Source organism: Galeopterus variegatus, unplaced genomic scaffold (genome assembly GCF_000696425.1).
Source record: "Galeopterus variegatus unplaced genomic scaffold, G_variegatus-3.0.2 Scaffold2236, whole genome shotgun sequence".
Lineage (NCBI taxonomy): Eukaryota > Metazoa > Chordata > Mammalia > Dermoptera > Cynocephalidae > Galeopterus > Galeopterus variegatus.
Window position 1 is genome coordinate 244,526 of NW_007728347.1, and position 25,763 is coordinate 270,288.

General features: G+C 37.7%; 1 protein-coding gene across 1 annotated transcript in view; it reads left to right on the forward strand.

Moving 5' to 3' along the window:
* PHLPP2 (PH domain and leucine rich repeat protein phosphatase 2) overlaps positions 1-25,763 on the forward strand; it is a 54,804-nt gene that overhangs the window by 19,039 nt on the left and 10,002 nt on the right. Inside the window, exons 4-14 of the mRNA XM_008581032.1 lie at positions 4,107-4,232; positions 5,627-5,781; positions 7,652-7,798; positions 8,204-8,434; positions 9,518-9,720; positions 12,835-12,895; positions 16,513-16,608; positions 18,257-18,412; positions 20,982-21,182; positions 24,785-24,947; positions 25,167-25,297. Of these exons, the coding sequence (XP_008579254.1) occupies positions 4,107-4,232; positions 5,627-5,781; positions 7,652-7,798; positions 8,204-8,434; positions 9,518-9,720; positions 12,835-12,895; positions 16,513-16,608; positions 18,257-18,412; positions 20,982-21,182; positions 24,785-24,947; positions 25,167-25,297 (1,670 nt within the window). The remainder of the gene's footprint in view (positions 1-4,106; positions 4,233-5,626; positions 5,782-7,651; positions 7,799-8,203; positions 8,435-9,517; positions 9,721-12,834; positions 12,896-16,512; positions 16,609-18,256; positions 18,413-20,981; positions 21,183-24,784; positions 24,948-25,166; positions 25,298-25,763) is intronic.

Sequence of the window (25,763 nt, forward strand, 5' to 3'; positions counted from 1 at the left end):
AAAGGACAAGGAACAAATTATCAAAGCTTCCAGAGAGAAAAAGATTACCTACAAAGGAATGGCAGACTGACAGCAGTCTTCTTATCATCAAAAATAAGTGCTAGAAGATTATTTACAAAATTGCTGAAAGAAATGTCAACCTATATTTTATACCCAGCCAAATTATCTTACAAGAGGCAAAGCAAAATAAGATATTCTCAGACATAAAAAGACTAATGAGCTAACATAATATCACTGAAATAACTAACAAAGGATGTACTTTCAAAAAAAATCTCTACCCACCAAAAAAAAGAAGGAAAAAAATACCCCCACCAACAATGGAAAGTAAATTCAAACGGAAAGCATGAGATATAAGAAACGATGATGATTGCAGACATTGAAAAATATGGTGGTAAATTTAATTTATTATTGATTATGAAAAGTTTGAAAGGTTTTATATTTTCAAAGAGGTCAGACTACACTGAACAGTGGTTCAAGATGTGGCGGTGTGCTCAATAAATAAAGTATGATACAGTCATGGGCTATAAGAGGATGGAAACGCCAAAAAATTTTAAATTTTATTAGAAAAATTGTCAGATATGAATTTAAAAATTTTAAGGGTAAGCACTAAAAGTAGAAGGGGGAAAGATTATAGAAAACTCTAATACTAAAAGAAGGCAGGAAGAGTTGAGAAAAAGGAACAAAGTAATTATCATAGTAAATTGTCACAAACTACAATGATAGAAATAAGTCCAAATATATCAGTAATCAAAATAATTGTGAATGTCAAATTATGTTATTTAAAATTCTACTATTTGCTGTTTGTAAGAGACACACTTAAAATTTACTCATAAAGAAGACTGAAGATGAAATGATGGAAAAATATATACTAGACAAATAGCAACCAAAAGAAAATTGGTGTAGTTAATATTATACAAAATATTTATGTGAAAGTTTATATGCAACAAAGGACTTCTGTCCAGAATATATAAAGAACTTTTGCAACTAAGTAATAAAAAGACAACCCAGTAAAAACCTGGGCAAAAGATTTGAACAGATCCTTTACCAAAAAACATAAAAAGATGGCAAATAAACACATAAAAAGATCTTCAACGTTGTTAGTCATTAGGGAAATGCAAATGAAAGTCACAATGAGATACTACACACCACTAGATTAGCTAAAATTAAAGGACTAATGAATACCAAGTGTGGCAAAGATGCGAAGCAACCAAAACATTTATACACCCTTGGCGGGAATGAAGTTACTTTTGAAAACTTTTATTTCTTGTAAAGTTAAACATGTGCTTTTCAGATGACCCAGCTATTCTACTCATAGTTATTTACCCAAGAGAAATGAACATGTGTCCTTACAAAGACTTACAAGTGAATGTTCATAGCAGCTTTATTCATCATAGCCAAAAGCCAGAAACAACCCAAATGCTCATTCGCTGGTGAATTGATAAACAAATGTGGTATATTCATTCAGTGGAATACTGCTCAGCAATAAAAAGGAATGAACTACTGGTACACACAAGAACAGGATGAATCTCAAAAGCATTATTCTAAGCGAAAGAAGCCAAATACAAAAATCCATTTGTTACATGATTCCATTTATATGAAATTTGGAAAAAGGCAAAAAACTGTAGTGATAGAAAACAGATCAGTGGTTACTGGGGTGTGAGGGAGGGAATTGACTGCAAAGTGGCACAGGGAAATTTTGGGGTCATGGGGTTACATACTGCATTAATGTATAAAAACTCATGAAACTGTTCATTTAGAATAAGTGAATATTTTTAAAAAATCAGTGAATGTTATTTTAGGTAAACTATACCTCAATAAAACTCAACCCCCCCAAAAGACTAACATAGAAAGAGTAAGAATAAGGCTCACTACAAAATGATAAAAGGAAAACTTCACCATGAATACATAATAATTCCAAAGTTGTACATATGTAACAGTATAGTCTCAACATATATAATACAGAAATTAACATAATTATTCTGAGAAGGTGGCAAATTAACTCCTAGTGAGAGATTTACAGACTTATCTCAGTATTTGAAATTACATGATTCTCTACACTTTTTTTGGTTGCTGGCCAGTCTGAGGATCTGAACACTTGACCTTGGTGTTATAACACCCTGCTCTAACCATCTGAGCTAGTTGGCCAGGCCTGTTCTCTACTCTTTCTGTGTCAAACATTCCATAATAAAATGTTTTAAAGAAAACATTATTCTAAAACAATATCTATTTTCATTTCAATAAGATCGTTTATTGTGACACAGACTCATTCAATTGCAATGATTTGTTTCTAATGAAAAATGGTAGGGCCGGCCCGGTGGCACACTCGGTAGAGTGTGGCGCTTGGGAGTGCGGCGGCGCTCCCGCCGAGGGTTCGGATCCCATATAGAGACCGGTCTGCTCACTGGTTGAGTGTGGTGCGGGCGCAACACCGAGGGTTGCGATCCCGTTGCCGGTCCCCGGTACGGGCACGACACCGAGGGTTGCGATCCCGTTACCGGTCAGTAAAAAAGATAAAAAGGAAAAAAAAAAAAAAAAAGAAAAATGGTTACATTAGGGCTGGCCCATGGCTCACTTGGGAGAGTATGGTGCTGAGAACACCAAGGCCACGTGTTCAGATCCCTACATAGGGATGGCTGGTTAGCACACTTGGAAGAGTGTGGTGCTGACACCACCAAGTCAAGGGTTAAGATCCCCTTACCGGTCATCTTTAAAAAAAAAAAAAAGAAAAATGGTTATATTATGAGTATTACAGTTGAGTGTTATGAAATGTATTTCATTTTAATGAATCTTTTTAATGTGATTTTTTTTTTTTTTGCTCAAAGTATTTTGTTTCTGTCACTTGGTTCAATCTTTAGTTGGCACCAGAAACCTAATGATTTACAAATATAACTTGTAAGTTTCCAGCTGATTCAGTAGCTATGACATACCAAAGTGAGATGCCAGACAAAGAGAGGTAAGTGGTTCCATAACTGTCAGAAGACCACCACCTCATCAAAGCTCTATAGGTTGGGTTGTTGGAGTTTGGGGGAGAATTTCTCTGAAGAGTTGTTTTTGTGCTGTGAATCCCTACCACCACTCCAAATAGCAACGGGGGAGGTTTTTGCCTCTTAATCCTCGTGAAAGAGATTTCAATAGGATTCTAGAGTCTGGAAAGGGTGCCCTGCAGTTAGGGGGGGACACAGTGGACTGGTGTCCTGCCTCCTGACCAGGAAGTCTTGAGGACAACAGATATGCTACCCAGTTGCTGGTGACAGAGCTAAAGCACATCTACATGTGATGGGATCATTGTGTACTCCTTGGGTTTGTTAATTTGTGACCCATTGGCAGATGGACCGAGACAGAGACAGAGAACATGAAAGAGAGGGTACATGAGCCCATGAGCACAAGCCATTGTGTGTGTGTAGGGTGCATTATCCGAGATATTCAGAGTTGTGCAACTGTCACCACAAGGTAATTTTAGAACATTTTTGTGACCCTAAAAAGAAACCCTGCACCTCAGCCATGTTCTCCCTATTCCCTCCCTATCCCTAGGCAACTACTCTTTCTGTCTCTATAGATTTGTCAATTCTGGACATTTCATATAAGTGAAATCATTAAATATGTGGTTCTTTGTGATAGGGTTTTTCATTTAAGGTATATTTTCAATGTTCATCTATATTGTAGCATGTATGAATGCTTTGTTCCTACTTATGGCCAAATAATATTCTATCGTATGGATATACCACATTTTGTTTATGCATTCACCCATTGATGGACATTTGGTTTGTTTCTACTTTCTGGCTATTATGAATAAGGTTGCTGTGAACATTCATGTACAGGTTTTTGTGTGGACATATGTTTTCAATTCTCTTGTCATTCCTGTTTTTAATTTTACCTGTCCTAGTGGATGTGAAGTAATCTTATTGTAGTTGTGATTTGCCCTTCTCTGAAGGCTAATGGCGTTGAACATTGTTTCATGGGCTTATTGGCCATTTGTATATCTTCTTGGAGAATTATCTATTCAGATCCTTTGCCTGTTTTTTTTAAACTGGGTTGTTTGTCTTATTATTGCCTTTTGCTTTTTGACTAGGATTGTTTTTAGTGGTTCTAGTTTTCTCCCTTCTCAGATAGAAGAAGTGAAGCGGCGGCAGTACTCGCTAGCATTCAGTTCAGCTGGAGCCCAGGCTCAGACCTATCATGTCTGCTTTGAGACTTTGGCTGAGTACCAGAGATGGCAACGGCAAGCATCCAAGGTGAGAAGCAGTCAGATGTCCTGATGTGCAGATAAGAATGTAGAAATTCTTAGAAATGTATTTTGAAACTGAACTTACTCCCAAAAGAGTGAATTGTAATTCTTAATTTTCTTTCGAGGTCTTTCAGAGTATATAATGAATAAAATCATGGAATTCAAGCAGATTTTTAACTCATTATTTATATTTGCATAGTACAAAATACTGTCAAAAATTTTGCATTTACCTCTATACCATCTCCATAATGAAATTTGACTCTTGATGGAGTTGAGACTCAATGAGATTTATTTATTTTATTTATTTATTTTTATTTTTTAAAAAAGATGACCAGTAAGGGGATCTTAGCCCTTGACTTGGTGTTGTCAGCACCATGCTCTCCCAAGTGAGCCACAGGCCAGCCCCACAGTGAGATTTAAATTATATATATATTTTCAGTGATAGATGGATCCATTACATAACTTTTAGCCCAGTGCTTCTTGGTCTGTGTATTGTTTGGAACATTGACGAACTTATTGATAGGACAGTGACCTGCAATTCTGTCACAATCCATTATTCCTGTATGCTTGTATGATAATTAGACTTTCAGCATAAGTTCTGCTTTTTAGTCTGTAAAGATGAACTACTGTAAAAGTTGTATTGTGATTTCCAAATTCTCTTGTTCTCCTAGCCATCTCTGCAGAATTTTGCATATGGGATTGTTACATGTAATGACATGCCATTAAAACCTGAATGACTTTTTCAGTGATATTGTTTGTTTAGATCCGTTTTCACAACCAATATTTTATTAGCATACTATTATAGAAATATAAACCTTGTTTTGGTTTTATTGAATTTTTTTTGTGGTTATATTGTATTGGTTATAAAATGTGCTCTGAATAAAACTGGTTTCAATTTTAAGTAGCTATTCCATTTTTCTTCTGCCCTTTCAAAGGGAAGTTAATTTTTTGAGCATCTTTTTCCTGCTTGGCAGTGAGCTGTGTGCTTGGTTATTTAATTTTATCCTAATAACAGATAGAGAAACTGTGCTTATAGATATAGAGTCAGTGTGGCCACAAAGGGTCATCTCTTTTCATATTGCACTGTCTCCCAAACTTTTGTACAGTTATTTTGAATCATCTCAACATTACTTCTTGCATGAAATGTTAACTTTCCATCTTTATGATTTTTTTTTTTACCTTTTATAGAAACTTTATAGCTTATACCTTTGTTTTTCAAGCAGCGTATGGTTTTAGGGAAAGTAAAAATGAACTGATTTTATACATGAACAGGTGGATCTCATTACTTTTTTTTCTTTCCTGTCTTTTTAATGAGTGACTTTTTGTGTAAATGCCATCTCGTCCTATGCTAGGTAATGCACATTCAGAAGCTCAGAAGGCTCTTTCTTTGACCTTATTCAGGTGGTGTCCCAGCGGATCAGTACAGTGGATCTCTCATGTTACAGCCTTGAGGAGGTTCCTGAGCATCTCTTCTACAGTCAAGATATCACCTACCTCAACTTGCGACACAACTTCATGCAATTAGAAAGACCAGGGGGCCTCAACACTCTCTATAAGTATGTGAAGAATAGATTTCCAGACTAACTAAAACCAAATTGTAATCAGTATCTTAGTGGTTCATACCTGTAAGTGACCATGTTTGCATTTTATATATATCCTGAAATTTCCCCTCTCTGATAGGAAGTAGAATTTTTTATTCACACAATTCTCCCACCCCTCCTTTCTGCCCCTTAAAACAGAAGATTGATGCAAATGCTTGTTATGGAGGCAACAGTGAGCTACCATTGATCTGGATAATCTTTTTATATAAATCATTGACACTGATACATAATCTGCAGCCAGGATAAATCTAGAGACTCCAGATATGGGAATTTTTTGAATCGGAAGTATCAAATTTAAATGACCTAAAGGAGAGAAGCCTAATTAAAAAAATTCCACTCCCAGAGGCAGGACTTTATCTTTCCATTGTACATGCTACCACTAACTCTTGAGCCTTCTGTCAGCTATGAAACCTCTCTATTCTGATAAAGGAGCTATTTCACCCTTCCAGGACTATGACCTACATATTTTTTCATCTCCTTTGTTAGAATATATTCCCCCTTCACCCATCCCACATCACTCTTCCACTTAAAAGTGGATGGCAGTGAATAAATATGTGATGTAAGTAATTTTCTGGGCTTCTGCTAGGGAAGCAAGAAATTGGAAATTAAAGCATTCAAAGTGGGGTGGGGGAAAAAATAAAGCATTCAAAGTGGCTTAAATTACATGGTGATTAAAATGATAATACACATTAAAATGACATATTTTACATACTTCCTTAATAACTAATAATCCCAGAGAAATTTCCATAAAACATTATGATTTTTATCTCATCTGATAGTATGTTTTAGGAAGTTTTTCAAGTAAAAGCCTATATTTAGTAATGAGATAGTTACTTTAATAATATCGGTATGTAAATATGAATACAAGTATAATTTTAAGGAAGTTGCTTTGTAGCATTTCATTCTGAGTTGCTATGAAAATAGGATTAATCCAGTGTGAAGGCTGGATCAGTAATCTGAAGTCAAGGCACTAATCTAAAGGAATAATTGATAATACATGTCAGATCACCTGGAAATCAAAAGTTGGGAATTTGGGAGAGGGGCATTGGAGGGAGGTACCAAGGATTCAAATTTAGGAGCAGGTGACATAGATAATCGTCATGCAGACACCACCTCAGCCTTACCGTCTTGCACTAGGATAGTAATGAAGTGTAACACTCCCAAGTAGAATTACCAGAGTGACTCCTATGGGTCAACTTTATGATACTATCTCTGGGTAAGACAATATATATACTTTTACTACAATCAAAATATAAGAACTAAAAATTACTATTTTATGTTGTATATCAGATCACATTATGGTAGAATGCTATGTGACATAGGTTTAAGCTCTAACCAGTCCATTCATTTCAAGTGACAGTTGAGCCACTGTAATTTCAGTATGAAAAAAGGAGTTACTTATAATAGGATTTGATCTACATATTCGTTAGCTATTCCTGTGTCTATGAGTTGATTCTTCTAAGGCTTTTGAATATCGCATGTAGAAATTTAATAATGTAAAAGATTTCAAGGATATCAAGTATTACTTGATGCAAAAGAATTGTACCAGCATGAGCTGTTCTCCAAAATTTCCTGCCTTTTTAAGGAGAAGAGAGAACTTCCATCATACTAGACCTGGTTTTCTTGATAACACGAACTGTTCATTAGTCATCTTAGTGTCGCCTGTGCCCACACAATGTTTGGCACATAGTGCTCAATAAATATTTTTGAAACAAATTCTGTGATCAACATTTAAAATATCCATCATCAAAGCATTGATGTCCCTGTAAAGATATAGGAACAGATTTATTGAAATACAGTATAAATTTTTGCCTTTGCTCTTTAGATTTTCTCAACTAAAGGGCCTGAACTTGTCCCATAATAAACTCGGATTGTTTCCTGTATTGTTATGTGAGATCTCTACCCTGACTGAGCTGAACCTTTCTTGTAATGGATTTCGTGACCTGCCAAGTCAGATTGGCAATTTGCTAAAGTAAGTATCTGACTCTTACTAGATTCCTCTTTTCCCTTGCAGAATAAGGAACTTGTCTGACATTTGGAATGAAGTTAATTCCATGAGCTCTTGCAGTGAAATAAATCATGTAATTATTAGGATTCTAGTTATCAGCAGTTTTTGACATCAGAGATCTACGTGCCTTTTTGCAGTGACTAATCCCTTAGCTTCAACAGCAGAGATCCTAACTCTATTTAATGTTGGAGGGACCATCCATATAAGTTCTGTGTAAGTCATCTAAGTCTCTATAGATGGAGAGTTAGTACATTTTACCATTTTTGGATTGATAATAAATTAGTGACATAAGTTGGAATCCATAACTCTAGTTCTGTCCATTCCAGTGAAACTTTTCATTAAGTAGACTTACTTTTTTTCTTCCTACAGTCTTCAAACCCTCTGTCTTGATGGCAACTTTCTGACTAATTTACCTGAAGGATTGGGAAATCTGCAGCAGCTTTCCTCTCTGGGAATTTCCTTCAACAACTTTAGTCAAATTCCCAAGGTTTATGAGAAACTCACTATGTTAGATAAAGTGGTTATGGCAGGAAATTGCCTGGAAGTCCTAAATCTAGGGGTGCTGAACAGGATGAGCCATGTCAAGCATGTGGATTTAAGGTAAGGTCATTCTTTTTTTTTTTTGTCTTTTTCGTGACCGGTAAAGGGGATCGCAACCCGTGGTGTGGTGTCGCCCACACCGCGCTCAGCCAACGAGCGCACCGGCCATTCCTATATAGGATCCGAACCCGTGGCGGGAGCGTCGCTGCACTCCCCGTGCCGCTCTCTCCCAAGTGCGCCACGGGGCCGGCCCGGTAAGGTCATTCTTTTTTTTTTTTGTCTTTTTCGTGACCGGTAAAGGGGATCGCAACCCGTGGTGTGGTGTCGCCCACACCGCGCTCAGCCAACGAGCGCACCGGCCATTCCTATATAGGATCCGAACCCGTGGCGGGAGCGTCGCTGCACTCCCAGTGCCGCTCTCTCCCAAGTGCGCCACGGGGCCGGCCCGGTAAGGTCATTCTTTATCATACAAGTATCTTCCTTTAGATTGACTCTGATGGACCTTTATGTCTCCTCTTTATAAAGATTTCTTTAAAACATTAGGGTTTTAGAATAGTGTCGAAATGTGTATTTTCAAAGCTGTAGTAAAACCTCACTTACCACTCAGTAGGAGAGAGATTAAGGATCAGGTTAGGTGTATGACATAATAGAGACTGTCAAATTGCCCTTGACAAGGTTGTCCTGACTTACCTTCCCAGCAACATTTGACTCTAGCATTAGCAAGAGAGCAGGCACAGCATAGAAGGAAGTGTGGCTGCTTCCTCATATTTGGTACTCTCATGCATGCTTTGCTACTCACTGACACAAAAGGTCAGGTTCATCTTGTTCCTTTGTCCTTACCTAACCTTATTAACCCTGTTTTGGATGTAAGTATTTAACTGTTTGTGGAAATGGCCCCTTTTTCCCTTCTCTTTATTTAATTTGTATATGTATTTGCCAATCTGGATTGTTTCACTTAGCTATACCTTGAGTTCTTTGTTTATAAACTCTCTGTGGTTATTTATATAATACCTTGCAAAGTGAGACAAGTAGTAAAATACTTAAGTTGTTTAGGAAAGAGAGAAAGGGATCATACCTTTTAGTTTTCTTTTGGTAAGCGCATTTAATTTATCTCTGATTGTGTCCTTGTTTCTGAATATTAAGGATGAACCATTTGAAAACCGTGGTTATCGAAAATCCAGAGGGAAATAAATCCATCACCCATATGGATTTGCGGGACAATCAACTGACTGACTTAGATCTTAGCTCCTTATGTAACTTGGAGCAGCTGCATTGTGAGCGGAACCAGCTGAGGGAGCTGACACTCAGTGGCTTCTGCCTTCGAACTCTCTATGCCAGTTCAAACAGTGAGTTCTTCTCAACCTCCTGTTTTTTCTCTTTCTGCTCTAATCAGGTTTTCTAAGAACAGGGGCATCTGTGGTGTGTCTTCGTCACTCTGGAAAATGGAGCTTGTGATTTCTTGAGGCCTAGCTTTATCTTTTCACTTTGCTGTCAACACTTAAGTGGTTGAGATGTGTATAAAAAGACATGGCAAGATACTTTGAGATTCACTAAGTGACCATAATAAGAGGCATTTTGCAGAATAATGGGGAGTGGGGAGTTGAGCAAGCATGTTCAAAGCAGAGTGTCAATAATAGTCTACAACAGGGGTTGGCAAACTATAGTCAAGGCACTAAATCTAGCATACTGCCTCTTTGTATGGCCCATAAGAATGGTTTTTACATTTTTTAATGGTTGGGTAGAAAAAAAAATCAAAAGAATAATATTGTGACATGTGAAAATTATATGAAATTCAAGTTTCTATGTTCATAAATAAAGTTTTATTGGAACACAGCTACACTGATTTGTCTACACATTATGGCTCTCATGCTACAGTGGCAAAATTGAGTAGTAGTTCAAGAGACCATATTATGGTCCACAAAGCCTAAAATATTTACTCTTTAGCCTTTTCAAGAAAAAATTTGCTGATCCCATGTCTAAAAGCTTGTGTTGCCTCAGTTATAGAAAGAGAGGCCCCTCATTTCAATAGATTTGCTCCAGGAATATTTTTCAATGTAAAGGGCCTCATGGTTATTGAGGCCATTTATTTTATGGAGGGCTTTTCTTTACCAAACAAATTATAATTACTTTTTCTATGTTTAAAGAAGGAAAAGACATTCAATTTCACTAAGTGTCAGAAAAATGCAAATTTAAATAATACCATTTTGTACTCATTAAATTTTTTTTAAAAAGACAAGATAATGCTGAGTATTACCAGAGATGAGGAGAAGCATCTTTTGGAGCTCTCACACTGCCAGTGAAAGGGTCGTTGGTAAAACCACTTTGGAGAGCGCATTATGACAGTGGTAGAGAAGTCGAAGATGCACATATACCATATTCTAGCAGTTCCTTGCTTGGAATATATCCCAAAGACATTCACATGTGCACAAGGAGATGTGTACAAGAATGTTTACCACAGCATTGTTTTAGTGGAAAAGTGAGACTATTAATAGGAAAATGGGTAAATCGATATTGATATATTTATACTATAGAATATTGTGCGGCAGTGGAAATCAGTGTACTAAGGCTTTGTGTATTAATGTGCATAAATCTCAGAACATTTTTTGAACAAGAAGAGAAAGTGCATAATTATATGTATACTATGGTAGTTATATCGAAATTTAAAATGCACAGAAATAATTGTTTTCTTAGCTACAAGTATGCCATAACAGTATGAAAGAATCCATGAGAATTATAAAAACCATATTCAGGATGTTTACCTCTTGTTATATGGAGTATTTTAACTCTTAAAAAAAAAAAATCTGAAGCATATCAGGCAGAATGTAGATTTGTTAAAAGCTAGATGATGGATGGGAAAGTGTTTATTATTTTATTCTATTTACTTTTCTGTATCTGTGAAAGACAGTTAAGGGCTTCTGTTCTTATTGCCTTTTATCACGTTATAGAAGCTTCAAATTGTAGCTTATATTAATTGCTTAGGTCAGAAGAATGTCAAAACTGCTCAGTGTTGACTTGTGCTGTTTATATATATTGTGGCATGGTAGTAGGTCCTTGCCATGGAGATACTGTTATCAGGCCCATCTCTCTCCTTAATGTGTCTAGAGTCTTGAATGCTTGGCCCTATTGGCAAAGGCCTCATCTACACACATGCAGACCTTCTTAGTCACCGAGATTCTATCACAACAATGTACCGAATAGTGCTTGTTTGAGGTTAGCTACTGTACAGAATCCTTGCAGATAAACACTTGCAGTTTTGATGCCTCAAAGTAAAGAATCACAAAAGAATTTATCCACATGATTAGTTAATATAGGGAAAAACACTCAGTTTTACTAGTCATCAGGGATATGCAAATTGAAATCCCCATGTGACACCACTACACACCTATCAGAATGACTAGAATAAAAAAGACTGAAATACCAGTGGCAGCTGTTGTGAGCATAAATTGGTACAACCACTTTGGATAACTGTTCAATAGCGTATACTAAAGCTGAACATATTACATACCCTGTACCCAGCAGTTCCTCTCCTAAGCTTATACTCAACATAAGTGCTTTTATTAGTTCATAAGAAAACATGGAGAACTGGCTGGTTAGCTCAGTTGAGAGTGCAGTGTTGATAAGACCAAGGTCAAGGGTTCAGATCCCGGAACCGGCGAGCCACCAACCAAACAAAACAAAAGACATGGACAAAAATGTTTATAGAAGCATTGTTCATAGTAGCTGCAAACAGTAAAAGACTTAAATGCCCATCAATTCTAAAATAGGTAAATAAATTATGTTATATTCACATAAAAGAATTTTATACAGGCATGAGAATGAATGGACTATAACCATATGATAATATGAACGAATCCTACAAGCATTATATGGGTGAATAAAGCCAGACCAAAAAATTATATATACTGTATGCGTATATCTATATAAATAGACAAAAATAATCTGTGGTATTTAGAGTCAGGATAGTGTTGCCTTTGTGGGGTAGTGACTAGGAGAGGAGACAAGGGTATGCTTCTGGGGATCTGGTAATGTTCTATTTCTTCATCTGGTATCAGTTCCACTAGTGTGTTCAGTTTGTGAAAATTCATGGTCCGAACTTAAGATAGTGGCACTTTTCTGTATTTATGTTTTACTTTAAAAGTTAAAATATTGCCAGTAAAAACTCAGTTATAATTTTTTAAGTTAAAAAGCTAAATAGTTACTTCTAACATTTTACAGCTGCTTGATCTAATATAAATCTAGTGCCATACATAGGATCCTTCCATTAGTTGTATTTGTTTTTCAAGACAAATTGGGATCAAGCAGTTAGCTGAAGTGAGTTGTCTGATAGTCTTTATCTTTAGTTCATCTCAGCAGAGGACATCAGTTTTCTCTCTGGTGATTTCCCTAAGCTAGTTTTCCCTAGTTTACTCTGTTCTTCCTTCTGTAGAGAATGTTACTAACATCTCGTTGTTTTTGTTTAGGGCTGACAGCAGTGAATGTCTATCCAGTGCCCAGTCTACTCACTTCCCTAGAACTCTCTCGGTGAGTATGTCTTATTTGAGTCTTAATATTTAAGAGATGTATGTGGATACTTTGGCTGTTTTGAGGCACAAGAAATTTAAATATATTGAAACATTTGGATAACCTGGAAAAAGGGAAAGGGATGAGTGAGGAATACATTTATTAGCCATACTACATAATTAAAAGAAGGACCCTCTTGAAACAGAAAGGTGCCTATGCATTACTCATTCTCAGAGACGATGGATTTGGTATAAGATGCAAAGAAGACCTATTATCCTCATGGCAGTGATTTCCTTTTTATCTATTGAAATCAGATAATTCTTTATTTTTAGATAGTGGCTTTTTAAAAGTTTTTTATTCTGTTCTGTTCTATTCTATTCTATTTATTTGGTTTGTTGTTTTGTTTTGTTTTTTTAAAAGATGACTGGTAAGGGAATCTTAACCCTTGACTTGGTGTTGTCAGCACCACGCTCTTCCAAGTGTGCTAACCGGCCATCCCTATATAGGGATCCGAACCCATGGCCTTGGTGTTATCAGCATCACACTCTCCCAAGTGAGCCACGGGCCGGCTCTTTTATTTGTTCTTTGATGGCTGGCCAGTAAGGGGATATTTTATTTTTTTGATACTCTTGTGACCCATGTTGGTCTGATTTTTGGAGAGGTATTAATTATATTCAGGACTTTATTACTTTTGTTGGTGGTCAGGAATAAACAAAAATGAGATTTACTTTCTTTTATTCATTTATGTTTAACACCATGTTAGGCATTCAGGACTCAGTTGTTGAGTTTTATCGTATAGTGGAGGGCTCGGCAATCAAACAGGCAGTTAGAGGGCAGCATCATATGTGCTCTGGGTATAGAATGCTCGATGCAGTTCAAAGGGGCAATGGGCAGGGTCCTGTATGGTCAGGATTGTTGTGAAGACTCAATGAGAAAATGAATGCAAAATACATAGCGTCGTACCTGGCATATGGTCTCTCAAGAGGTATTAGCTGTTATAGCCAGGTTTCTTCTTGTTGTTTTTATTTTATTAGCTTCCCTTCCATCCATTTCTTTCTGTCCTATCTTCCCAGCAACACCCCAGCATGGATCAGTACTAAGATTTTACCTTTCCCGCTGAGCTTGATCATTGCTGAAGGAAATCACATCCAGATGGACACCACTACAAATTCACAATTTCCAACCTCATCTGGAGCTTATCGGTCTTTTCTCTTGTCAACTCCTTCCGGTGTCCTTGGCATCTGTTCCAAATTGCTCCACTTGCCTCATCCCCATCTCCTCCACGCTAGAGCTTGGCTTCCTACTTGATTGAGAAAATAGAGGCCATCATGGGGCCTCAGCTTCCCACCACTTTGCTTGGATTTATATAGACTCACACCGATTCTCAGCTTCTTTTTTCTGAACAAGGCCAGTCCAGCTGTCTGTGCCTTTGACCCCATCCACTCCCACTGCTCTGGACCTTGCTCTGTAGTCATGCTCCTCCCTTTTCTCTTGTGTGCTCAGTGTCTTGCTTTTTCTCAGTGTATACACACACTTACATCTCTCTGTCTTAAACAAAAAAAGTTTCCTTTACTTCACAACTCCTCTAGCTACTATCTAATCCCTCTCAACTTCTATTTGTCCAAATTTTTCAAGAATTATTAGCATTTATTGGCTCAGTTTCCTCAGTTGCCATTTGCTTATCCCACCAACAGCTCGCTTTAGACCTTATGGAACTTTTCTGTGTTGACACAATGAATCTTGCCCTCTTTTTTTTCAGACATGCTATTTCCTTGGCTGCCTAATATCTGATTTTTTTCATGCCACTTTGGCCATTTCTTCTGTCTCTTTTGCATATTCCTCTTCCTCAGCCAGACCTTTACAGGTTGAATATCCCCCAGGTTCTGTCCTTGGCGCACTGCACCTCTCACTGGACATGATCTCATTTACTCTCATGATTTCAGCTAAACTCAAGTGTCATTATTACCCAAATCTCTAGCCCAGGCCCTCTTCTCTCAGCCTCAGACCCATGTGTCAAATTCTATACCAGATACTTTGACCTGCACATCCCCAGTTACCTCAAATATGCACAAAATTAAACTCATTATCCCCCCCACCTTAACTCGCTTGTCTTGTGTCTGTTTCAGCTTTTGGCATTATCATCTCCATGGTCATCTAGGCTGGAACCCTGAAAGTCAGCTTTGATTCTCTCTTCTCCTCTGTTCCCCACATCTCATCCATCTCCAAGTTGTTTTGATTTCTGCCTCCTAAATATTTCTGGAATCCCTCCCCAGACCTCCCCTCCAATTGTATTACCACTCATTTAGGCCCATATCAATTCTTGTCTGGAATTGTGTAACAGCTTCCTGAGTATTCTTCCTTTTACCTACAGTACCACTTCAGGCAGACCTCCATGTATCCACAGAATGGTCCATTTAAAGTGCAAAACTGACATTGTCTCTCCACTGCTTGTAAACCGTTCAGTGAGCCCTCTACACCTGCAGGATCAAGTCACACCCTTCTAAACCTGGTTTCGATCTGGTTCCAGCCTTGATTTCCCACTTTGTCTCTCACCACTTGCTGCTCCAGCATCACCAAACTGCTTGTTATTCCCCACACATATCTTGCTACTTCTTTTCTTGCCTGTGTGCTGGCTCATGTTCCCATGCCTTGCTTGGAATGTCCTCCTCACTTCAGATCACTGTACGGCAGTCTTCAAATTCTAATCCAGATGTCATATTTCTTTCTTTTTCTTTTTTTTTTTTAAAAAAAAGATGACCTGTAAGGGGATCTTAACCCTTGACTTGGTGTTGTCAGCACCACACTCTCCCAAGTGAGCTAACCGGCCATCCCTGTATAGGGATCCAAACCCGTGGCCTTGGTGTTATCAGCACTACACTCTCCCAAGTGAGCCACGGGCCAGCCCTCAGATGTCATATTTCTTAGGGAGCTTACCTTGATCCATTTCAGGCAAAGTGTTCCTTTCACTAAGCTATCGTAGCAGTATCTGCGTTTCTCTTATATAGTAGCACTTACATCATGCTGCCTCATTTTATCATTCAAGAATCAATAGATACCTTGAGGCCTAGAGAAGCTAAGTCACAAACGAAAATAGAATTCTTTTTACTAAATATCTGCCCATTACTCTGCTAATTATTTGAGTTCATGTTCTAAACGGTTTGAAAGTTTTTTCCGCACTAATTATCTCTGTTGTGTCTACTTCCTCCCTTTCATTCATTCTGTTCATTTTCCCCCAAATTTGCTTCTCTTCTCTCCCAGTCATTGCCTGTGGAACTCACATCTTCGAAGGTTTGTTTAAAATGTTAGTTCTGTTAAGTCTTTCCTCATCTCTCCCTGATTCCTATCTCACTACATGTGTACTTTCCTACTGCTGAAAGCCTTTTTACTGTCTTTCAGCATGCAGCATAATAGATCCAATAGTACACATATTCATGTACTTGTCTCTCCCCTCCATTCTAATTCAACAGCATTTACTGAGTACCTACTGTATTCCAGGTAATGTACCAGGGCATGCCTTGAAGATAGTGTCCCTGCCCTCCTGGGGCTCACAGGCTAGTTAACAAATGCATTACAACTTAGTGAAATGATTTCCATTTCTCATCTTAAATGATGCCTTTTAATTATGTATTTTTTGCCAGAAACCTGCTAGAGTGTATCCCTGACTGGGCCTGTGAAACAAAGAAGATAGAAATATTAGATGTGAGCTATAATCTTCTCACAGAGGTTCCTATGAGGTATGCATATGTGAATGCATATATTTTGGATGTATGTGTATATTAATATATTTGTGTGTGTGTGTATTTAATTATTGCCCTGGATTTGGGTTGCCCTTTGTTTGTGAATATCGAGTACCTGCTGAGTGTAAGGCAGTGTGATGTGCTGTGAGGAATATAGTAATGGCTAATGCATGGTCTTGGCCTGCAAGGAACTTAGTAAGAGGACAGCGTGATGCGTGCACAGATAACTATGGTAAAATGTACTAAAAGTTGCTGGCAGAGGTTGGTGATAAAATAGTAATAGTTAATGTTTATAAGATGAGTTATGAGCTGGGCAGTGTCCCTAGAACTTCACTTTTATTATCTTACCTAATCCTTTAAAAACCTTATTTATACAGGTACTGTCATCCTAAGACTTAGAGTGGTAAGGTAACTTGTCCGAGGTTGCACTTAAATAGAAAGTGATGGGAGCTGGCATTTGAATGTAGTCATTCTTACTCCAGAGCCTTTACCACTGCACTGTATACATTAAATAGTTTAGAAATTCATAAAAAAATTTGAGTAATTAGAGAATGCTTCATGGAAAGATAGCATTTGAGTTGACCTTTAGTAGATGGGGATTTCACTAAGTGGAGGGGGAAAGAGAGTGGTGCTTGGGGGTAGGGGAAAAATTATCCAAAAGCACTTGGGTGTAAAATGTGTGGTTATTACCTAATGGAGTTTCGAAAATTAAAACCAGAGATTTTGTAGCATAGTAGGAATGAACACAACCTTTGGAGTCAGAACTTAGTTCAAATCCAGACCTGTGCCATTTACTATTCAATGTGAGATCTTTGGCAAATCAAAGTCACTTAACCTTTCTTTTTTTTTTTTTTTTTAAAGTGACTGGTAAGGGGACCTTAACCCTTGACTTGGTGTTGTCAGCACCACGCTCTCCCAAGTGAGCCACGAGCCAGCCCTGAAAATCACTTAACCTTTCTTTTTTTTTTTTTCCTTTTTGTCTTTTTTCGTGTCTGGCAACGGATCGCAACCCTCAGTGTCGCGCCCGTACCGGACCGGGACCGGCAACGGGATCGCAACCCTCGGTGTTGCGCCCGCACCTCGCTCAGCCAGTGAGCAGGAGCCGGTCTGTATGTGGGATCTGAACCCTCGGCGGGAGTGCCACCGCGCTCCCAAGCGGCACACTGTAGCAGTGCGCCACCGGGCCGGCCCATCACTTAACCTTTCTGAACTTCATTGTTAAATGGCCTGGCACATTTTAAGCACTCAATAAATAATAGTTTTTATTGTAATGAAATTTGTTATGGATTTATTATATTAATAAGTAATGTCAATATTAATAAAACACTGAAATTTTGATTCTGTCTAGACATAAAATCTAAATTGATTTATTCTAGAAACTGCTTTTTTAGTTTAAATATCCTCTGTGCTGTTGGCTTTCATTAATTCACCTTTTCTCAGAATGATCTTAATGATTTCCTGGTGGGTAGTAGCTAAACATATGGTTGTGGCTGCTTTCTTGGCTCAGGCACTTGAGAGTGATTATATAGTCTAGAGGAATGTGTTTCTATTAGTTTACCGATTTCAGTTAAATAGCCCAGGGCAGACTCAGAAAGAAAGATTTAAATAAGTTTTGTATTTGTTTTTTTGTACTGTTCCCCCTTAGAATTCTGAGTAGCTTGAGTCTTAGAAAACTGATGGTGGGGCACAACCATGTGCAAAGCCTCCCAGCGCTGGTGGAGCATGTGCCCCTGGAGGTGCTGGATGTCCAGCATAATGCACTCGCCAGGCTGCCAGACGCCCTGTTCTCTAAGGCCTTAAAGTAAGTACCCTAGGATTTGTTTTTCAGAAGAGCAGAATCATTGGCAAAACAAATTGCATTCACTTGTCTTTGGAGTGACCTTTGGAACTGTATTTATAGACAGTTAACACCAGGTAGTCCAACTATGGGTGGAGACTTATTTGCAATTTTTATGAAAGAAAATATGACACCGTTTCATGAGGCAGTAATCTTTAACTCAAAGTTGAAATAACCATCAAATACTTAAGTTTTTGTATTGTAAACAATTTCAAACATGTTGGGAAGTCAGGCTTTCATCTCAGAAAATGAATACAGTTATGACCCTTAAAGAGAAATTACAACATTTTCATATAGCTTTCTTGGGAAGCTTTCTGCTTTTGCACTGGGGAGAAAAGAACATACCACCAACATTAATTTGGTTTTTGCTTCTGGCTTTACCAAACTGTCTTTGAGTTACATTTTTCATTTGCAGAGCATTTTTGCTACCTACTTTGAAAACTGCGTATTTAAAAGCAATATCTTTCCAAAAGGTATTATTTGCCTTCTCATTGCAAATTAACAAATAGATAGTATGTCTTCCAATTTAAGACCCGTTTATGTAATGTGTATGTCACCTTTATCTGCAATATGGAGAAGGCAGTATTGTCTTCAATTTAGAAATGGAGAAAAGAGAGATAAACGGTAGTAATTTAACATAGGGCTACAGGAGACATACAAAACACATTTAGATCACAAGTGTCTGGCTTAATCTCTGTTTAGCAGCTTATATATTCATCTCTTAATGTATAATGTACTTGGTTGCATGTTCCTCAAAACGAAATCTTTGGAAATTCTAAAAAATGTTGGAAGGAAATTTTCTTTTTGGAAAATTTATACAGAGTCTTGATGAAGTTGTTAATTAACAAGTATTTGTTAGCAGCGCATAACACTGTGTTTCGTCCTAATGACAGTCTGAATAAAATTCATTTACAACCATAGAATCTGTAGTTAGGAAGTTACTTAGCTGTAGCAAACTGTCAGTGATATTAAAACTAATTGCACAGTGCATTTTGAGGACAAAGACACAAGTAGACACATACTACCCTCAGTAAGCTTAAAAGTTAATTAGGAATGTGGATTACACAACATGAAGAAGATTTAAGAACATACAAGATAAATAATATTAGCTGCCTTTTATTGAGAATGTTCTATATATACCAAACACTACGGTACGTAAATTTTTAAGTCATACCATGTTTTACCTATTAGACTGGCAAAGATTGAAATGAATTATGGGGCTTAGTTGATTAGAGCATGGTGCTGATAACACCAAGGTTCAGGGTTCTATCCCTGTACCAGCCAGCCACCCCCACCAAAAAAAGAAGCGTGATACTCATTGTTGACAAAAGTGCGAGCAAGCTGGAATTCTTATATTCTTCTGTAATTATAATTTGGTATAGCCTTTCTCGAGCTCAGTTTGGCAATATATTAAAACATTTTTGGGCCGGCCCCGTGGCTCACTCGGGAGAGTGCAGTGCTGGTAGCGCTGAGGCCGCGGGTTCAGATCCTATATAGGGATGGCCGGTGCGCTCACTGGCTGAGTGTGGTGCTGACCACACCATGCCAAGGGTTGCGCTCCCCTTACCAGTCAAAAAAAATTTTTTTTAAAGTATATATCCTGAGAAATTTATATTGAGTGAAATAAGCCAGGCACAGAAACTGAAATACTGCATGTTCTCACTTATTTGTGAGAGCTGCAAACAAACAAACAAATAAATAAACAAACAAATAAATGGGGGTGGGGAGAAGACACAACAGTCACAATTCCTTGAACTTGAGAAGGAGGAAGGAAAGAAGGAATTGGTAAAGGGACACGAAAATCAACTGCATTTTATATTGATAAAGCTTAATAATAAAAAGTATATACATATACATATATATATATATCCTTTGATCCTACAAATTCTGTTTCTAGGAATGTACCCTAAAGAAATAATTGGATAAAGGGCTGGCCAGTTAGCTTCCTTGGTTAGAGCGTGGTGCTGATAACACCAAGGTCAGGGATTCGATCCCCTTACTGGCCAGCCACCAAAAATAAAAACAAAAAAAAGAAATAATTGGATAAAGAAACAAAGGTGCTCATTACAATGTCTATAATAGTATATGTATGGAAATGGAAACAGACTACAATGTCGATTATCAGGGTGTTGTTATGGTATTGGCTAAATAAATAATGATACTCTTAAAACCAGATGAAATTTTTTTCTGAAGGGTATCTTCATAGTTCAAATATGTGTGAACATGATACTCAGTAACATCCTTTCAGTAGAAACATAGGTGGTAAAAGACAAAGCAAGGTTAGAGTCAGGCCACGACAGAAACCTGGGAAAACAACTAAGCCTATATTGTTTTCTCTCTACTTTGCTTGCATGAGTTGAGTGAAAGGAACTTTGGGTTGGATAGAAGCAATTAGCAAAACTACCTGGACGAAATTACTTTTTTTTTTAGTTTGGGAGCTTGGAATGCAGCATTCCATACTGAGACAGCGTGGTGATTTCTCCATAATGAGGCAACAAATGAAAAAAACAATGATTTATGTGTGTTCTGTCAGTCTCAGATACTTGAATGCATCTGCAAATCATCTGGAGTCTTTACCATCTGCCTGCATTGGGGAGGAGAGTCTGAGTATGTTGCAACTGCTCTATCTGACCAGCAATCTCCTAACAGATCAGTGTATACCTGTCCTGGTGGGTCATTCGCACCTGCGGATCTTGCATCTTGCAAACAACCAGCTACAGACCTTTCCTGCAAGGTAAATGAACGCAAACTTTGATCATTTCAGATACGTAATATTAATTCTACATCTCTCAGACTAAATTATAGCTATCTGACTATGGCTCTTGCTTTATATTGAATGGCTTACTGATGCTGTGGTTTCACTAGATGAATGGGAGGATCTCATCCTCATAGTTTTTTTTTTTTTTTTGTCTTTTGTCTTTTTCCGTGTCTGGCAACGGATCGCAACCCTCAGTGTTGCCCCCGTACCGGACCGGGGACCGGCAACGGGATTGCAACCCTCGGTGTTGCTCCCGCGCCTCGCTCAGCCAGTGAGCGGGAACCGGTCTGTATGTGGGATCCGAACCCTCGGGCGGGAGCGTCGCTGCGCTTCCCAAGCGGCACACTATCCAGTGCGCCACCGGGCTGGCCCTCATCCTCATAGTTTGTGCCCTGTTGTTAAGTATCAGTAATTAGAGAAATTGTGGTTAAAATGTGTTTAATTTTTAGTTCTAATTACTTAATGAGGGTCTGAGAATGTTCAACCTAGAAAAGTACAGGCTTACGAAATAAAGAAATTCTTTTTTTTTTTTTTTGTCCTTTTTAAGATCAGCCGCACCATGCTCAGCCAGTGAGCGGGAACTGGTCTCCACATGGGATCCGAACCCTCGGCGGGAGCGCCGCTGTGCTCCCAAGCGGCGCACTCTCCAGTGCGCCACCGGGCCGGCCCTGAACAGTGGCTTTTAAAGCAAATGCAGAATCTTAATTTTAGGAAGTGGCAGAGCTCTTATAATCTTCTCAGGTTAATTTAATTGGCCTCAAATATACTCGTATACGAGGAGTCTTCCAAAAGTTCATGGAAGGATTCATATCATCTTTTAATTCCATTTTTCCACAAACTTTTTGAAGTTCCCTCATAAAGGGAAAATGTTAGACCACTGACAAGTCATATTAGTTTATGAAGCTGTTGAGTGATATCAGGTATAATATTCTAAAACTAATGAATCTTGCCTAATTTGACAACACTCAATGTTAGAGGGGTCCAAAGCAGGCTGGTATAAAACTTTTTTTTTTAAATTTTATTTTGTCGATATACAATGTGGTCAATTATTGTGGCCCATTACCAAAACCTCCCTCCCTCCTCCCTCTTCTCCCTCCCATCCAACAATGTCCTTTCTGTTTGCTTGTCGTATCAACTTCAAGGAGTTATAGTTGTTATGTTTTCTCCCCCCCACCCCCCCGGTTTTGTGTGTGTGTGTGTGAATGTGTGAATTTATTTATTTATTTTTAGCTCCCACCAATAAGTGAGAACATGTGGTATTTCTCTTTCTGTGCCTGACTTGTTTCACTTAATATAATTCTCTCAAGGTCCATCCATGTTGTTGCAAACGGCAGTATTTCATTCGTTTTTATAGCTGAGTAGTATTCCATTGTGTAGATATACCACATTTTCCGTATCCACTCATCCGAAGATGGACATCTGGGTTGATTCCAGCTCTTGGCTATTGTAAAGAGTGCTGCAATGAACATTGGGGAACAGGTATACCTTCAACTTGATGATTTCCATTCCTCTGGGTATATTCCCAGCAGTGGGATAGCTGGATCGTATGGTAGATCTATCTTCAGCTGTTTGAGGAACCTCCAAACCATTTTCCATAGGGGTTGCACCATTATGCATGCCCACCAACAATGTAAGAGAGTTCCTTTTTCTCCGCAGCCACGCCAGCATTTATCTTTCAGTGTCTTTTGGATTTTGGCCATCCTAACTGGGGTGAGATGGTATCTCAGTGTGGCAGTCCTTCTTCCCGAAGTGTTTCTCCTATGTTTTCTTTAAGAAGTTCTATTGTTTCAGGGTGTATATTTAATTCTTTAATCCATTTTGAGTTGACTTTAGTGTATGGTGAAAGGTATGGGTCTAGTTTCATTCTCCTGCATATTGATATCCAGTTCTCCAGGCTGGTATAAAACTTAAAACACATCAAAGCAAATGAAAATAAGAGTAGCAGTAAAGACAAGAATTAACAACAGGTCACACAAAATTAGAATAATCTGAATATATAATAAAACTAAGTGGAATTTAAGAACAGCATATTCAAGAAAAGGAATTTTTCATACTAAATAATAAATTCAATATCAGGTTATATCCTAAGTAATGTAATAATTGTACAGGCACAATCTAAATCTTGTTTCTTTTGGATTATTTTCAGAATCTAGCACAGTTTTGGGTACACAGTAAGAAACTTGTTCATATGGGTATTGCATTTCTAATTACAAGTCAGAAAAATCCAGGCAGGTAATAGTATAAGAGAAAAGCATGAAATTTGGACATGGAACACTTTTAAAATATGTTAAGTTAAAAAGAAAAACATACATATATATGTATATATATATATATGTACGTATGTAAAATATAGCAACAGTTTTTAAATTGAAAAATAAAGTGTTAAGGCTGGTGAGTTAGCTCAGTTTGTTAGAGTGCAGTGTTGATAATACCAAGGTCAAGGATTTGGATCCCCATACTAGTCAGCTGCTAAAAAAAAAAAAATATATATATATATATATATATATAGTTTTATGCCTAAAAAAGACAAGAATACTACCTACCAAAATGTCATCAGAGATCATTTCTGGTAGTGAGATTTAGAGATTTTTTTTTTCTGTTTCTCTCTATTTTCCAATTTTTTTCAGTTAGTGTATATTATTATTTATTATAATAAGCAAAGATAACTTGAATTTACCAAGCTTAGTTACTAAAAAGTATTTATGAATTATCTAGCAATAGGAATTATTTATGAGATGTTATATGAAAAAGGTAGGCTATAAAATTTATGTAAAACAAATGTTTATATGAGAAATTTGGTAGGGAATTCAGCAAAATTGTAATAGTAATTCTTTAGATTGGTGATGTATTTTCTTTATTTCCTAAACTTTCTCTCCATGTTTTGGTAGTTTATTATTTTTATAATTCTTTAAATCACTAAATCAAAAGAAGTCAGAGCAATTTGTAGTAATCTACATAAAGGTGTTAGGCCGACTTAAGATATTTTGCTTACCATATAGAAAGCTTTGCTCAATCAGTGGAACGATGTGAATCACTTGCATTACAGACCTGAGCACAGTGCTGCGTCTAATAAGAACTTGATAAATGTTTAGTGGAGATGAGTTACGTTATGAACAGATAATTGTAGAAATCTAGAACTGGCAGGAATCTTAGTGATGATTTAGTGCAATTTCTTTATTTTACAGCTGAGGATGTTGAGGTCTGCTGACATTAACTTACCTGGTGTTTTGCAGCTAATTAGTGGCAAAGCAAAGAACAGAACTAATCTTCCAAGATTAAGCCAGTGCTTTTCCAGCCACTTTCTGTAAGTAGATAACAGGGAGATGTTCATGCCCACAGGATCCAGCAGCTGTAACACAGTAGTCCTTGAAACACACTGAGAGGCAAATTAGGCTGAGATATAGCAGGTCATCTTGGTGAGCCATTGCCTTTGCTGGTGTCTGACTGTTTCGTGCTCATCATCATTTGGCAGTGTGGACCAGGTCAGCCTTCTGTATTCTGGCTGCTGTAAAGTAGCACTTGCTTGGCAGCTGCTCATTTTTGATGCATTATATAGTATTTTGATGTTTCTTTTTCAGCAAACTAAATAAATTGGAGCAGTTGGAGGAACTAAACCTAAGTGGCAACAAGCTTAAAACTATTCCTACAACCATAGCAAACTGCAAAAGGCTGCACACCCTTGTTGCTCACTCCAACAACATCAGCATTTTCCCAGAAATACTGCAGTTGCCTCAGATCCAGGTACTTTTATGTTCCAGAATGATGTCCTTATGGGGGAAATGACAGGCATGTGAATGAGACTATTCTCTTCTTATGTACTCGGTTTGGGACCAGAGTACATTTAATTGATCCCTGGGAAGAAATTAAGTTCCCCTTTGAGGAAATAGTAGGAGATGGAGCACTTGATAGTAAAGAACTAACTATGATGTATTTCCTTTTGATTTCTCCATTTTGTCTCAGTTTGTAGACCTAAGTTGCAACGACTTGACAGAAATCCTGATTCCGGAAGCTCTGCCTGCTACATTACAAGACCTTGACCTGACTGGAAATACAAATCTGGTTCTGGAACACAAGACACTGGACATATTTAGGTAGGAAAAAATTTGAAGTTGAATCCACAGTTTGAAGGCCCACCAGCCATGAGTGGGTCTTCTTGAGGACTGTGGCAATCTCCATTAATTAAAGGAATAGAGTGGATGAGGTCATAAAGCCCTTAGGTTCTCTTTGATTCAGCTATGAATGGATGTTCTATCTAGTTGTCAGTCTATTTATGTTAGGACTGCTCATGGCTACTAGCCAACCACATACTGAATATTTTTACATGGCAGGCATAGATATTTTGGGTGGCACAGATCATATTATAACACCTAAGAGACAATACAATTTCATTCTTTGTACAAAGACTTCATTGTATCAACATACTTAAAATAAGTAGTGTTGGCTGAAATTTAGAAACCTTTGTTTAGTTTTTCATTGAAACGAAAGGCATTATTTGTAACAATATTTACTGGCTCCTGTTTCTTCCTCCTACTTCTTTCCTTTCTTTCCCCTCCTTCT